The sequence below is a fragment of the Macrobrachium rosenbergii genome, chromosome 2, assembly GCF_040412425.1.
Source record: "Macrobrachium rosenbergii isolate ZJJX-2024 chromosome 2, ASM4041242v1, whole genome shotgun sequence".
Taxonomy (NCBI): domain Eukaryota; kingdom Metazoa; phylum Arthropoda; class Malacostraca; order Decapoda; family Palaemonidae; genus Macrobrachium; species Macrobrachium rosenbergii.
In genome coordinates this window covers 22,613,319-22,630,818 of record NC_089742.1, presented here as the reverse complement: position 1 = coordinate 22,630,818, position 17,500 = coordinate 22,613,319, and the positions used below count along the sequence as shown (strand labels likewise).

General features: G+C 38.5%; 1 protein-coding gene across 1 annotated transcript in view; it reads right to left on the bottom strand.

Annotated features, from left to right (window-relative positions):
• Positions 1-17,500, bottom strand: part of LOC136849616 (glycoprotein-N-acetylgalactosamine 3-beta-galactosyltransferase 1-like) — a 58,795-nt gene that overhangs the window by 21,421 nt on the left and 19,874 nt on the right. Inside the window, exons 2-3 of the mRNA XM_067122926.1 lie at positions 8,474-8,635; positions 561-702 (exon numbers count right to left, since the gene is read on the bottom strand). Coding sequence (XP_066979027.1) covers positions 561-702; positions 8,474-8,635 — 304 coding nt within the window. The remainder of the gene's footprint in view (positions 1-560; positions 703-8,473; positions 8,636-17,500) is intronic.

Below are 17,500 nucleotides of genomic sequence, written 5' to 3'. Positions count from 1 at the left end.
ACCCAGCACACAGATATAAATACAGCTGGACTACGATCTGCTCATTGTATGGATACTTTATAATGTGGACTGTTTGTCCAAGAAAGCTTGTAACTTTTTCTGAATAAATACTCCATTAGATACCATCCAGTTTGAATGAGGTCCTTTAGTAATTCTGCTAATGCACAGAACAATTGTGTATGTGATAAAGAATAATATGTATGTATGTATGTGATAAATATATTAATATATATATATATATATATATATATATAAATAATTATATGTTGTTATATATGTATATGTCAATATATATGTGTTATATGTATACATATTATATATATATATATATATATATATATATATATATATATATATATATATATATATATATATATATATATATATATATATATATATATACATATGTATGTATATATATGCATATACTGTATAAATGTATATATATGTACATGTATATACAGTATATATATGCTTAATTATTACCTTTATTATATATTTAACAAAGACCTTTATAAAATCTCATACTCATAAATTTTATTATGAAAGAATTGACTTACGTATCATCATCAGCTTTGTAGAACCAGTCAAATTCATCGAGGTAATTATCGTACAAATACTTGAGAGCCTCTCGCGTCTTTCCCCACAGGACCCCGTGGCCTTCTCTTATACCAGTGAGCGTCACTGGTTCCAGTTCCTCATCTGTAGGCGACAGAGTTTTCCGTTATTAGTGTGCAAAGCTATTTGCTATTACTGTTATTATTCTTGGAAATTACAGCTGTTCCCACGGCATTTAATTTGTGTAGAGTCTTCTCTATTCGTCTTACAATCTTCTTTTCATGAGCATCTAGCTAGTATATCAAGTTTCCTAAGGACATTTTAAGATTTCTGTTGCCTCAGGTTTATTTCCTCTAACGTGTCGACAGCACACTGGCGGTCATCTATGAGAATAAAAAAGCGAATGAATTGAGATGCAAGATACACAGGTATTAGGTATTTATAGCAAGCAAGATGTTTCCAATTGGTGGGTTGGTTAGCAAGATGAATTTTGATTGGTCGTCGGTTGGTGACGAAATCTGTCCCGGAGGCGATGTGATCTTCTAAGCCTAACCGGTGTTGCTGGCTGGAGGTGGGCGTTGGCTCGGGTAACCCCCCACCGCTGTTGTTGGGCCGTCCAGATGACATCTCTCTCTCTCTCTCTCTCTCTCTCTCTCTCTCTCTCATGACGGTGTACGATTTCGGCTTTCTTATATTTCTCCTCAGGATGGTGGGGAGAAATTCTGTTTCTTTCACCGTGTTAATGGTTGGCATTTTTTCTAATATATGGAGTGCCTCGAGAATCCTTAGGCGTCGTCGGTCCGGTGTTTGGTATATAATCTCTGCGTTCTTTATAAGCCCGGCTCTTTCTTGTCTTTTGTTATGATTTTCTGTATAATGATTAAAAATGGCCCCTTCTTGAAGGTGACAGGAGAGATCTTCCATCGAGCGTGTAACTTCGTAGGCGCCGGGTTGTTTTTTGTTTTTATGAAAAATTTTGAGGTTAATATCCCCCTCCACAGTAGGGGAGACACTTTCATTTATTATCTTCCCGACTGCCTTTTCATCCTCTAAATATTTTTGGTGCGTATAAATTATTATTATTATTATTATAATTATTATTATTATTATTATTATTATTATTATTATTATTATTATTATTATTATTATTATTATTATTATTATTAAAAATTCATTTTAAAAATCACGTTTCAATTGATCACAGGAGAAAAAGACCCATTAAACGAAATTTGTACTCCGATTTTTAGCTTGTTATATACAATTTTTTCAGAGTAGCATTTTGCAAAATACTGCCCGTATCTAAAGATAGCTCCTGATATCATTTTCAGTGTCCTTTTGACACTCTGAAGGCGGTAGCTGAAGCTAGGGTAAACTAAGGTCAGGATTTTGTTAAGTTCATCTAAAGGAATGTTTGACACAAAAAGAAAATAGTAACAAATATTTTACGTTATTGGTCTTTTTCTCCTTTCATTATTACTATTTTTTTCTATCTCAGTCATCCTATTCGACTGGGTGGTATTTATTGTATGGGGTTCAGGATTGCATCCTGCCTCCTTAGGAGTTCATCACTTTTCTCACTATGTGCGCTGTTTCTAATAGCACGCTCTTCTGCATGAGTCCTGGAGCTACTTTGGCGCCTAGTTTTTCCAGGTTCCTTTTCAGGGTTCTTGGGACCGTGCCTAGTGTTCCTATGATTATGGGTACAATTTTCACTGGCATATCCTAGATCCTTCTTATTTCTATTTTCAGGTCTTGATACTTATAATTTTTTTTTCCTCTTTCTTTATCATCTACCCTGGTGTCCCATGGTACTGCGACATCAATGAGTGATACTTTCTTCTTGATTTTGTCAATCAGCGTCAAGTCTAGTCTATTGGCATGTTCTGATAACATAGTTCTGATACCATAGTCCCAGAGGATCTTTGCCTGGTCGTTTTCTATCACTCCCTCAGGTTGGTGTTCGTACCACTTATTACTGCAAGCTAGCCAGTGCAGAGTCAATATGGATAGGTCTGTTCACGAGGTGGAGCTTAAACCTAGCCCCGCCCCTTGTGAAACGTCATCGTAGTAACATCCGGCCAGACTGCCGACTGACCCCATCTCATTGTCGTGAGCTACACCTTCCAGCCTCCATGCACACTATTTATGAACGATGGCGGGTTATTACGCTGTCTTCGGTTGCTACAGTGTCACAAGAAAAACAAAATGTAAAGGAATGATATTTCAACTCTGAACAGGCATGCAAAATCATTTAAATGTGAATCCGGTGTTTTGGTAGAGATTACTGTATATCATTGTTAAGATAAAAAAAAAGTGACACTTTAAAAGACGTTGAAAAAATTGCTCTCCTATCATTTGACGAAATGAATATAGCAAGTGAATGGAGCTATGATAAAGGGAGTGACACTCAGTACAAACCATACAACAATGTCCAGGTAATAACAATGCTAAGAGGTCTCATTGGTAGGTGGAAACAGCCTATCTTTTATGATTTTGATCAGTCAAACTTACACAATAAGAAATATTCGCTTTTTCAGATGCACCTCATATGCTTAAGTTATTAAGAAACCATTTAAATGACTCAGGATTTGTTTTAGCCCATAAGATCTCAGAAACAAATCTTAATGTGTCAGGATGTCAAAGACAGCGCGTGTCTAGCAGCTAGACTTTTATCAAAATCTTGTGCTGCTTCAGTTATTTGGGTGAGAATGGAATGTTAGAAGGTGATGACTGGGCACATACCTCACTTTATTTTACTCGTTAATGACTGGTTCGATGTCATAAACACGTATGGAAAATACGAAGATGTCGAGTCATTTGTGCATTTGGAGTTTAAATTGATGCACAAACTGGAATACTGGAAAGGATGAGTGAAATGATGAAAACAATGAAAGTGAAAAGTGAAAAAACAAGAAGTCTTTGCCCATTCCAAAAAGGAATATTATCCTGCGGAGCATTAATAGGGCTGTTGGAGATGTTGCAAAGACTGTTCAAGATAAAATACATGATAACAAGATGGCTCAATCAGGACTGTACTGATCATTTTTTTGGCTGCATCAGACAAATGGCATGGAGTCATGATCACCCAAACCCCGTCCTATTTAAGTATAGACTCAGGAAATATCTGCTTGGCAAGAGTGTGTCTCTGATGAGAGAAAAGAGCAATTCTAGTAGGATTGTAGAGAATACGGGATGTGTTTCAAGTGGTAGTATTTCAGGCAGGCCTAATCAATGTACATCATGTGATAGTTTCCCCTCACAATTCGTGCACTGCATCAAGCGCAACAGGACTATCAAATGACTCCAACCTTGCACTCGAATTATGGTTAGCATCTATGGCTATGCTATTCAGTGATATTGAATTTCATGATAACGATGATGATGATGCAACAGCTGTATGTGATGATAGTGCCCTAATTTTGATAACCCGATGTCAGATGTAGGTGATAAGATTGAAGAAGAATCTTTAAGATACACTGGGGGATATATGGCTAGAAAATTCATCACCAACTACCCATATCTAGGAACAAAAGATGGCACAACTACTGATAAAAACACATGGATTAAGAGTGTCAGTCGAGGGAATTTGTACTTTCCATCTGAACACTTCTTTTCCCAACTACCTAGAATGAGAAAATTATTCAAAGCCATAAATGGCGAGACGGTACAGGATGGCAAAGACTGCTTAGTGAGTTTGGTTTTGCAGCTAAAGAAATGGGATAAATTATCCTTGCCTGATGAAATTGTGCATTCCTTTGCTAAAACTAGTATTTTCTTTAAAATCCGTCATTTAAATAAAATACTTATCATAGAAAAATAAGAGAGTAGCACTAAGCTGATGTTAACTAAGACAATTAAAAAAACAATCCCTTGAAAGAGTTTGTGTCTTTATGCCATACAAAAATTGTTCACGTGAAGACTATCCTGAGTTGTTTGTGATTTGTTTGATCATTTTTCTTATGAAGTCAAATAAATGCAAATACCTTTTTGTACTTTTTCCCGAAAATATTATGATCGTTTGATGCATGTATAATTATTACCTTTATGTGTACAGTATGCGTCATATATAAACTTATGTGTTCGGATGTATATTTATGTGATATCGAGTGTTGATGAGAAACTTGCTTGAAATGTCTTGTCTGTATCATATTCTTCATCATTTATTCATTTGATTCCTTACATATTGTTTTCTTTTTTGTGGTCAAGTCGTGTAAATGAAATTGCCTTTTTTTTTTTACACTGTCCTATATCCACATTTTCTATGTATTTATTTTATAACAATTAGGATTCATAATAAGATTTGGAAAACATGATTAACCTATCATTCTAACCTTTATCATAAATAAAAATTTTGTTTTTCAAAATGAGATATGAAAACAGTGACAGAATCAAATACATTTCTTAACAATTATTTATAATCTTGATAATAATACCACCTAAAAGAGAGAGAGAGAGAGAGAGAGAGAGAGAGAGAGAGAGAGAGAGAGAGAGAGAGAGAGAGAGAGAGAGAGATATTGTAAGTGAGACCAAGTTGTCATGTTATAAAAATGGACTTGAAGAGAATACACTAAACCAGTATATAAGTAAGCAAATGAATAACTAAAGAATAAACATAAAGAAAGCTGTAGTAGCTATGTGTGTTGAATCTGCTCTATTTTATGTGAAAATAAAACAAGGCTTGGTGACTAAATGAGAAAATGGGTATTAGAAAAACATCATGCATGTAACCTGTTTAAAAAAAATTGTATTAAACACACCATGCAATGGATTAAATGTATTAAAACTACAGGTTTCTTGGTTAATTCAATAGGTAAGCTCGGAAGTGTAACGCTTGTGACGTCACAACATTAGCTCCCCACTGCCCGAGTTGAGCAGACCCTATCATATTGACCCTGATCTGGTGTTTCTTGCACAGGCTCCAGTGGAGGGCTTGAGCTACTGAATCATACCTCTTTTTGTACTGGTTCTGTGCAAGCCCCAGACATTCACTTGCTATGTGGTTTATGGTCTAGTCTTTCATATTGCTCTTCCTGCAAGTGGGTGAGATGTTATTTTCATCTATTGTTCTTTGGACATATCTGGTTCTTAGTACCTGATCTTGTGCTGCTGTTATCCTCCCTTCTGTTTCCTTCTTGAGCTCTCCCCTCTGTAGCTTCATTGCTGACCAGTTCTTTAGTGTCTCATGTACTGTCCATGCATTGGTTCGCTGTGCCATTCCTTTGTTCTGCTTTTCATTCTCCTGCTTCTGTATATTTATGGGCTTTCATCTACTTTTTATGTCAGTCCTTCTTCCCATGTACTCCTTAGCTACTTGTCTTCACTGGTTTTCAGGTACTGCCACAATGCTTTGCTCTTGATCTTAATGCAGTCCTCTATGCTTAGTAGGCCTCTCCCTCCTTCCTTTCGTGTTATGTATAGTCTGTCTGTATTTGTCCTTGGGTGTAGTGCTTTGTGTATTGCCATGTTTCCTAATTTTCTGGTTTATGCTGCGAAGTTCAGCCTTCGTCCACTCCACTACCCCTGCGCTGTATCTGATTACCGATATTACCCATGTGTTTATGGCTTTCATCATGTTTCTGGCATTGAGTTTTGACTTGGGTATCGTCTTAAGTCTCTGCATATATTCTTTCCTGATCGTACCTTTCATCTCTTGGTGTTTTGTATACTCTCCTTTTATTATTCCCAGGTATTTGTATCCTGTCTCATCTATGTGTTTGATGTTATTCCCAATGGGTAGTTTGTCTTTGTCACTTTGCCTTTTTGTATGCTTACCAAGGCGTATTTTTCTATTCCAAACTTCATCCTGATGTCCCCAGATAAAATCCTTACAGTCCGGATTAGGATATCCATTTCCTTGATGCTCTTACCATACTGCTTGATATCGTCCATGAACATCAGATGGTTAATTCTGTTGCCTTCTATCTTGAACTCGTACCCAGTATCCATCTTCTGCAGTACTATTGTTAGGGGTATCATAGCTACTATGAAGAGTAGTGGGGGCAGTGAGTCACCTTGAAAGATTCCTCTCTTGATGTTAGCCTCTGCTAGTCTTATCCCAGAGCTTGTAAGTACTGTATTCCAGTTACGCAATGTATTTTTTAGGAAGCTGATGGTGTTTTCCTTTGTCCCATATATTTTCAGGCATTCTTTTAGCTGCGTGTGCAGTATCATGTTGAAGGCTTTCTTGTAGTCAATCCATGCCATCATGTTTTGTCTATCAGGCTTTCTTGTCTGTTGGTGGAAATGTCAATCCATGGCATGCTTAGGTTGGTTCTCCTTCTCTTAAAATCTATTCTTCATTAAAACCATTTTGTCTTATCAAAAAAACCTTCAAATTATGAGCCATTTTGGTCTTTTGTTCCCCTACACCTCCATCTGCAGCCTTTCTGATCTGTTGGTGGGGAATGGTAAACCGGGGACTGCCTGTATTTGTATCCTCTAGGTAGTTGTATAGCCTTTCACTGATGATACCTGTTAGTAACTTCCACATTATCGGTGGGCAGGTGATAGGCCTGTAGTTACTTGCTATATATCCCTTGTTCTTGTCTTTCTGTATTAAGGATGATCTCCCTGTGATCATCCATTTGGGTGCATGGTGGTTTGTGATACAAGCTGGAGTTGTTCTGCTATTCGTGGGTGTAGGGCCTTGAAGTTTTTGAGCCAGTATCCATGGACTTCATCAGGACCTGGGGCTTTCCAGTTGGGCATGTTCTTTAGTTGGTGTCTGACTGTGTCTGACGTGATCTCGGTGAATCTTTGTTTTATTCTCCCCATTTCTTCCGCCTTGACTTCCTGGAGCCAGGAAGTTGTATGATACCAGATTGCTCTATGTGCTTTCTCAGAGTCCCTTACATATTATTATTATTATTATTATTATTATTATTATTATTATTATTATTATTATTATTATTATTATTAGTGCTGTTGTTATTATCCTAAAGGAGAGGAAAAAGCAAAAGAATAACTATAGCAGAATTACAACTCCTTACTCCCGTAAAGCTACGATAAGTATTTCTTTATAAGCAGGGTATGTGACTTTGATAAAGTGTAAGAGGTTGAACAGCTAGGTCAGAAGAGACCAAAGAGATCGAATGAAAAGTAAAAGAGGATTAGCAATGCAAACAGGGACATTAGGGACCTAGCACAGAAACTGTATTTATGTTAACCACAGTCACGCAAGACTTACTTTTATTTCATTCCCATCACTCGATTGGGAGATAAAAAGTTGCTTTTGAAAAAAGAAGTATTCTTGAAGATTTGAATAATTGTGAACTAAAACTTATATCATCATCATTTGTTAATGCATCAACTTCTTCATAAAAATGGGCTGCACTCTTTTAATAATCAGGTTTTAAAGAATCGCTGTAACTGACATGAAAAACTAAAGGCATTATAACATCGATAATCAATGTTATCAAAATCAATATTTCAAGTGATGTTTAAACGTTTATAGATATGCGACTTAAATAAGGCTTAGTATGAAACATAACATATTCTCTAAGAATTTTAGTAAACAATTGCCGGCCATTCCTATTCAACTGTCTTGATTAAAGTCTGACTGGGACAGATTGGGCCAGTCACCCAGTCACCACACTAACAGGAAATGCTTAAGATTCAAGTGACATTTAAAAATAGTAGAACAAAGTTGGTCTCCTGGTGATCTCTCTCTCTCTCTCTCTCTCTCTCTCTCTCTCTCTCTCTCTCTCTCTCTCTCGTTTCCTGTTTTTTTCCACTCCATTCCTTGATTTTACCATTCTATTCCTGGTTTCGAACATTCCGTTCCTTGTTTTTACCATTCCTTATCCAAGAAAGGGCATCAGTTTGGTTTATGGGTTTACTTGTTGAAAGAGCAAGGGCTCCCTTTGACATAAGACCAACGGATGTGAACAACAACGAAAGTACAGGACTGACTCACCTATCTGGTCACCGAAGAAGATGATTTTATCGCACCGCTTGCCCCAAGTATTCTTGACGGCTAAGGCGTTTGGGTTGCGTTGCGGGATTGCCAATATCCAACATAAGATAGAGGTTTTGTTAGATGTCCCATCTGACTTCCTTTCGATTGATGAGGTGTTGTCTGTAATCAGAATAGTTACTTTAGATGAACTAGCGTCACTATATAACAAAGACAAGTTTCACACAAACACACACCCACACACAGAAACACACACACACACACACACACACACACACACACACATATATATATATATATATATATATATATATATATATATATATATATATATGTGTGTGTGTGTGTGTGTGTGTTCGTGAGTTTGATTATAATCCACTGCATATATATATATATATATATATATATATATATATATATATATATATATATATATATATATATATATATATATATATATATGAGAGAGAGAGATACTATATATATATATATATATATATATATATATATATATATATATATATATATATATATACAGAATTAAAAACGTCCTTTCTCTCTCTCTAATATATCATATATATATATATATATATATATATATATATATATATATATATATATATTATGAGAGAGAGAGAGAGATACTGTATATATATATATATATATATATATATATATATTTATATATATATATATATATATATATATATATATATACTATTAGCTGACCAACTTGGTGCTGCCTGGAAAACCCTGAAGGACTCAAAAATTTCCTGCACCTCCTCTTACTGACTGTCCCATTTATCCATGAATTCTGTGCTGACTGTTCCTTTCATCTAAAGATTACCTTTCTGGCTGTCCCATTTTTCCAGGTATTACTGTGCTGACTGTCCCTTTTATCCAAAAATTACTCTACTAACTGTCTCTTTCATCCAAATATTGCTGTTCAGACTGTCCCATTTATCCAGATATTACTGTGATGACTGTCCCATCTATCCATGTTTTACTGTGATGACTGTCCCTTTTATCCATATATGACTGTGCTGACTGTCTCATTTATCCATGTATTACTGCACTGACTGACCCTTTTATCCAGGTACTAGCTGACCACCCTGACGCTGCCCGGCATCAATCTGAATGACAAAGATTACCTTTCTGGCTGTCGATAAACTCTCTCTCTCTCTCTCTCTCTCTTTTTTTCCTTTCTCTCCCCAACATCCCCTTTTACTGTGATCTCTCTCTCTCTCTGTCTCTCTCTCTCTCTCTCTCTCTCTCTCTCTCTCTCTCCAGGTCCTAATACCCCCTCTACTCTCTCAACTTCTCACTCTCCTTCCGCTCTCTCTCTCTCTCTCTCTCTCTCTCTCTCTCTCTCTCTCTCAATCCCCACCCCCTTTGGCGCCACTGATGTCTTACCCCCATAATATTCTTTTCCAGATAGTGAGTCATATGTATACCACAATTAGGTATGATAAATTCGTAAATTCACAAAGTCTACTGGCATAGCCAGCCCCATTTCAGGGAAGCCCTTCCCCTGCACATTGGTGCCCTTTGGTGCTAGTGATGCCTTACCCCCACAGTGCTGATTTCTAGATAGTAAGTCATATGTATGCCACATTTGGTTGTAATTGCTTAATGCATTTCAGAGTTATTGTGGCACATACACACATACATCCATTTTTATATATATAGATTACTGTAGTGACTGTCCCATTTATCCAGTTATTACTGTGGTGACTGTCCATTTATCCAGTTATTACTGTGGTGACGGTCCATTTATCCAGATATTACTGTGGTGGCTGTCCCTTTTATGCAGGTATTACTCTACTGACTTTTCCAAGTATCCAAATAATACTGTACTGACTATCCCTTTTATCCAGGCATTACTGTGGTGACTCTCCCAATTATCCATATATTACTCTGCTGACTGTCCCTCTTATCCAGGTATTGCTGTAGTGACTGTCCATTTTATCCAGACATTACTGTGGTGACTGTCCATTTATCCAGGTATTACTATGCTGACTGCCTCTCTTACCCAGGTGTTGCTATGCTGACTGTCCCTTTTATCCAAACATTACTGTGGTGAGTGTCCCATTTATCCAGATATTACTGTACTGTCTGTCCTTTTTATCCAGGTATTACTGTGTTGATTGTCTCTTTTATCCAGATATTGCTGTGGTGATTGTCCCATTTATCCAGGCATTACTGTACAGTCTATCCCTATTATCCAAGGACTACTGTACTGACTGTCCCTTTTATCCAGGTTTTACTGAGGTGACTGTCCCTTCTTTCCAGGTATGACTGTGGTGACTGTCTAAAGCTTGATACAGAATTATTAATCACAGGAAAGAAAAGCATTTCAATCAAATATTTCTATGGTATTGAGTACATGAAATGAGGTATGATAAACCTGTAGAGTTTATTACACATGAAATGAGGTATGATAAACCCACTGAGTTTATTTACCACATAAGTTACAAAGGAAAGGGGAAGGAGTGTGGGTTTGAAACCTACCCTATTATCTAAGTTAGGTCAAATGATGGACATGTGCCAAATTTTGTCTAGGTCAGTCAAGCGGTTTAGATTTTTATAGCACACTAACAAACATAATATGTGTGTGTTTACTAGCTAACCAACCCGGTGCTGCTGGGGAGAGCTGTGAAGGATTTCTTTGAATTATTTTGTTTTGTAAGGCATGTGTACTATCACTGAAAATGTGTTTCTTTCCTGTGATTAATAAGTCTGTCTTGAATTCATTGCTTTGAATAACTTTATATATATATATATATATATATATATATATATATATATATATATATATATATACATGTATATGTATCAGTCTTTCGAGAGATCATATGACTGAACACAGCATGCGACAAATGCTTAGGTGTGTTTTTCGAATTCAGCAGTGTCCATTCCCGCAAAACGCCCTTGGTTACAACACACGTGTGCATGATTGCAAAGTCAGCAAAAGAACCTTCGAGAAGGTGATCCGGTTATAGATCCGGATTTGGAGAGAATATCACAGTGGGGTGTGTAAGTACGTATGTGACCAAATACCTCGTGACGCCTGGATTTACAGAAGGCGTGTCTTGTATATTAAACTCGAGCGATGTCACGAGAGTGTGTTCATATGTGCGTTGCAAAACCCATATAATGGGAGTGTTTCACAGAATGAGTGGGCAGTACGATCGTTCTGGGTATAATTAACATGTGAACTGTGCAAAAGGGAAACACACAGATGGAGTCTGTGTTCCAGAGGACTTTCGTGAAGTGAGGACAACTCATAGGATATTTTAGATTTTTCTTACAGACTCGGAGAAAGATTTTATCCCTGTTGCAGTGAAATCTTGTGTTTCTGCGTTTTTATTTTACATTTTCTGGTTTTTAATATAACGCTTGTCTCTTACAGGTATTTTTCTCCACGTTCCTCTTCAAAGAAGGGAGTGGTGTGACATTTAATCATATATGAAATGACTTTTATAATGTATTAAGTGACCTTTTAAGATTTGGATGACAGATGAGTTATTTCTGTATTTCCTTTGAAATAATTGGGTGTTAATGTTTTGGACCTTAATCAGTAGATTTTCATAGCTATGTTGCATCATTCGATTTCATTCTTTCGTAGCTTATTTAAAGTTATTTTCGTTATTTTTTTTTTTCAATAAAGTTTTTAGTTTTGTATCCTAGTATCTCATTTCAGTAGTCCTTAGAATTTAGCTAGGGGTAATGAATAACTTAAGATATGAAGATGAATAACTTAAGATGGGATGTTGAGAGATCATCTGACTCAACCAGTCGGTTTACGCTACCAAACATATCTCTGGAAAAGCGAGATATAGGCCTCGGAAATCAGACCTATAACATATATATATACATACATACATACATACATACATACATACATACATACATACATACACACACACACACACACACACACACACATATATATATATATATATATATATATATATATATATATATATATATATATATATATATATATATATATATATGTGTGTGTATGTATGTATATATATGAACTGATTTATATAGAAATTCGTGTTTGAGAACATAACAATTCAAATGAGTGCTATACATCGAAGACCCTTATTGGTTCCTTTCGATTGTAAGAGACCAATCAGCTGAGGTCTATGACCTAAGCAAGTTCAGTTTGAAAAGTTAGTGATCAGTAAGGTTTTAGCGGTCGACGGGTTATGGGCGCGTCCCTTAGACAGTGATCAGCGCGTCACCTCAGAGTACCTTCCGACTATAATTGCATAATTAAGTAGCATAATATTAGCAACAGGGCCCTGCGTAACTATTAAGGAAAACACTCGTGTTAATTGTATCTTAAACGTTTCATTTGTACTGGTAGAACCTAAATTATATATGACCGAGAATCAGGTCATATTTTTAGTGTCAGGTGTAGGGTGTTGCCAGTACATAATAGTTAACAGAGTAATTGTGAAAGTGAAATGAACAATGCAAACTCGAAGACAATCGGCGTGCGACGGCAGGAGTGCCAGTACTAACAGTACCGATGCTAACGATAACAGTACCAAAGAATAGGACAGTGCGAAAGAACTGTCAACGACCATACAACGCAAGTTAAAAGAGTTGCACAAATTAACAAATGAAATACAAAATAAAAGGCCCATCGACCCACCCACAATTTCGGCCGACATCACGTCTTTCCCACAGTGCAACTAGACGAGAAAAAAAAAAAAAACTGCCGGTGCTAGATGGATCAGTGCCTAAGTTTGACAGCTCACGCACTGGTGAAGGTTTCCTTTCGATCAAGACCTTCATAAAGTGTATTGAAAATGCCACAGTAGGCTGGACAGATAGAGAAAAAATTGTGCAAACAAAACAAAAAGTGACCGGGAATGCAGCACGGCAAATCAGGAGTTGGGACGTCAGTTACTCATTACTTTTAAACAAGACCTTCCAGCAGTTTGCCCTACACCGAGACGGAAGATGGAGCTAATGGAAGATTAACCCCACAAGACGATTTCAGCATTCTGTATCCAAGACCCCTGAAAGAACCAGACTGTGGAGGAAAAGAAGCCTTCTGCCGACGCATGCTGAGACGAATTCTTCCCACCTCCATAGTGGGATTCCTTTATTGGCGATGAGAGACCCTTAGAGACCCTTGCAAGCCTTGCTGCTGAAGGTTCAACCTCTGTTAGACCATGAACAATGCCAGCAAGCAAGGGGGAGGGGACAGGCCACCTCCCAATTGTTTGTTGCAGTGGTTAACCAACCTGACCAAGCAAGTCCTCAGCCAACCTCAACCACCATCCAGGGTACATGGTCACACACCCAGGGACCTCGAAGAGGCAAGGGGAAACCAGCCTTGAAAAAGACGGTTGGCCGTTGCTGGCGGTGTGGAAGAGAGGGCCACATGAGGGTCCAGTGCCCCTCTCTCACTGAGCCACAACGTTGTTTTCGATGCAATGCAACAGACCACCTCATGAACACTTGTTCAAAAAACGATGACAGCCAACAGAACAATGCTCCCCTACACCAAGGAGAGGAAGGGGAAGGCGGTGTGGAGGAGGAGTCGGGAGGACCCCCGACTACAACCATGCTCATCAGGTCCAAACAATGACCGTACCCCTGGTAGAACAAGGGACGTCTTGTTTGGAAGTGAGGGGAGTCAGCCAACCCCCCAAGAAGTAGTGGACAGCCCTCCACCATCTGTCGCTGCCTCCACCCAAACATTGAGAGCCGGGAGGAAAGGTAATGCAAGGGCCTATTAGGAGAGCGACAGCGAAGGGCGTTGCTCGACACTGGCACAAGTGTGTCTTTGTTAGAAGAACACCTAGTGACAGGGTTGGTGCAGCCTGTGAAAGGTTGTTTAGTTTTAAGTACAGCAGGCGGCCATCGTATGGTAACCCAGAGGACCGTGAAGCAGCAGGTAACCATCGATGGGCAAGTAGTGACACATAACTTCTATGTAGTACCAGCATTACAAGTAGAAGGAATTTCAGTTATTTTAGGAATTGATTTTGTGGCTAGGAACGAAATGATAATAGCTGGCACAGACAGGAAGGGGATTGAAGTATATTTAATAGGACAACGAATCCCCACAGAGGGGGAGAGATCGAGGTGCCTAAGAGTCTCCCTAACATCGAAGGGTGGTGGGGAGAAGTACCCGCCGCCCCAGAGGCGGGAGATGTGACACCACCCCAGACCCTCTTGTCCCTCGCCGTTACACCTGCACGGGATTTACCAGGAGGCACCTTAGTTATGATCAGACCCCATCAGAAATGGGAAGATTATATCATTCGGGGTCTGAGCGAGGTAATACACGGCGAGGTTAATGTGCCATTTATTAGCATTAGCGATCAGCTTATTGTATTAGACAGTGGGTTAATATGCGACCTTGAACCTTGTGAAATAGCAGATGCTTCTCACACACTCGTGACCTTGAGTAGCACACGTCAGGGTCACAGTGAAGAACGTCTGGATAGACTCCTAAAATCAGCTGATGAGTCTACCCCTATTACTTATCAAAATATTGTCAAGGAAATTATAGAAAGTTATCAAAATGTAATCGTGATTGGTGATGAAACCCCAGGCAGAATAAATCATTTTCCTCTTGTTTAAGAGACCGGGGATCAACCACCCATAAGACCTAAGCTGTATAGAATTCCAGTTTGTTATCAGCGGGAAGTGGAGAACAAAATTAATAAATTAAGGAAACAAGGGACACAGAGAAAGTGAATCTCCTTGGGATTTGCCAATCGTCATGGTTAAAAAAAGGATGGCTCTCTTAGGCTATGTGTTGATTATAGAAAGTTAATAGTATCACAAAAGACAATGCATTCCCATTGGCCTTTATCGGAGAATTGTTGATCAAGGTCAGAGATAGTAAATTCTTCACCACCTTGGATTTAAAGTTAGGTTATCATCAAATACCTTTAGACGAGAGTAGCAAAGAAAAGACAGCCTTTATAGTTAATGATCAATTGTCTGAATATAATGGCCTTCCTTTTGGAGTAAAGAGCGCTCCTGCCCATTTTTCATGTGTTATGGTGTCCATATTAGCTTCGCTAATAGGGCATAGCGTGTTTGTATACTTAGGTGACATAATCATACAGTAGAACATCATAAGAACATTATTGAAGTCTTAGAAGCTTTAAAGCGACATAGTATGAAAATTAATATAACCAAATGTAACTTCTCAGCAAGGAGTTGAATTTTTGGGGCACATCGTAACATCTGAAGGCCTTAAGCCTTGTGCAGCTAAAGTAGCAGCAATTAAAGAATTTCCCCAACCAAAGAATGCAAAAGAAGTAGCCAGTTTTCTCGGGCTCGTACCCTACTACATTGAGGAAACAGTCGGAATTTAATTGGGGACAGGAGGAAGAAATAGCTTTTCAAGAATTAAAGATTTCACTCACTAGTAATGAACTGTTAGCTTATCCAAAATTCGATCGACCATTTCTGATGACCACCGACGCGAGTAGTATAACTATTAGGAGAGTGATTTCTCAAGTTGACGATGCAGGGAATGAAAAATCGATTTGTTTTCCATCACGAGCATTAAAAGGGACAGAGAAGAATTACAGTACCTTCGATAGAGAGGCATTGGCGATTCTATGGATGCTGGAGAGACATCGCTACTTTTTGCTGGGGCATAAAATCAAAATAAACACAGATCATCGCCCATTGAGAGATTTATTCAAGAAAGGGGATTTAACCACTCGCCAGGCTCGTTGGATCGAGCAGCTGTTAGAGTTTGATATTGTGGGAATTGAACATATAGCAGGGAAAACAAATAAAGTAGCTGATGCTCTCTCCAGGAGTACCATAATGGGAGTTACAGCCCGAGCAGTAAAGAGAGAGGAATAACGACGAAAGAAGCAATTGCATGCCTCAGAGACACACGGTGTGGAAAACAGGAATAACTCGGTAACTCAAGAATTGGGGGGAGAGAGAAAGGGAGCGAGTCAAAACAGCTGTGAGAACGAGAGAGCTGATCCTCCAGGAGGGTCAGAGAGTGGATGCCCTGGGAATGAGAGAGTGTGTGTGATTGATTTGTGTGGTTGGAGTGTGGAAGAGGTGATGAGGGGTCAGAAGTCCGAACCTTGGAGTGAGTTTCCCGATTTCACTATTTCCTAACAGTGCCCAAAGATATGTCCTCCCTTAAAGTAGATATCTTATTTTGTAAATATGAGAAGAGACCGGGCAATATCCAATCTCGTATAGTCCTTCCTCCCTCTTTGGTAGAGAAAGCCATCCACATGATACATGTAAGTCCCTATGCAGGGCATACAGGTATCGAAAGGTCCCTCAAGAGGGCATGAGAATCCTTTTTTTTGGGTAGGGATAAAAAACACATTGTAAGATTCATCTGCCAGCGCCACATCTGTAATACCATGAAAACCCATAGACATACTATTCCGAAGGCTCGAATGTGGCCAGCGGAGCCAATCATATTTGCCAGAGCCTCGAGGGGACAGGCAATGTAGGTATGTGTGTGTGATGGCGGATGAGTTCATGCGGTATACGCACACGTATGCGATGGTGGATAAATTTACGATATCAGTTGCCAGAGCCTTGTGTTAATTCATAGTGAAGTTCGGCTGTCCCCGTACATTAATCAGTGACAATGGACGTGAATTTATTAACGAAGTAATAAAAGACCTAACAAAAATGTTGAATGTAGAACATTTCACGATCCCATCTTACTGGCCTTCAGCCAATGGGTTAGTTGAATCCCATAATAGAGAAGTCACAAATATTTTGAAATATTTAGTAGCAGACAGTCCAAATCAGTGGGTAGAGATGTTGCCAATGGCGGAACTTGGACTTAATACGGCATATAACGGCTCCATAAGAGATACCCCGTATTTTTAATGTATGGATAGGACCCTTTTGTTGAGGGCCAATGAAAAGTATCAGACGAAATATGATCAGCGATCCTGCACGCAAACATCTAAGATACAAATAGAGGACAGAATCTATCTGAAAAGGCTGCGATCGAGGAAACTGAACTCAAGTCCGCCTACT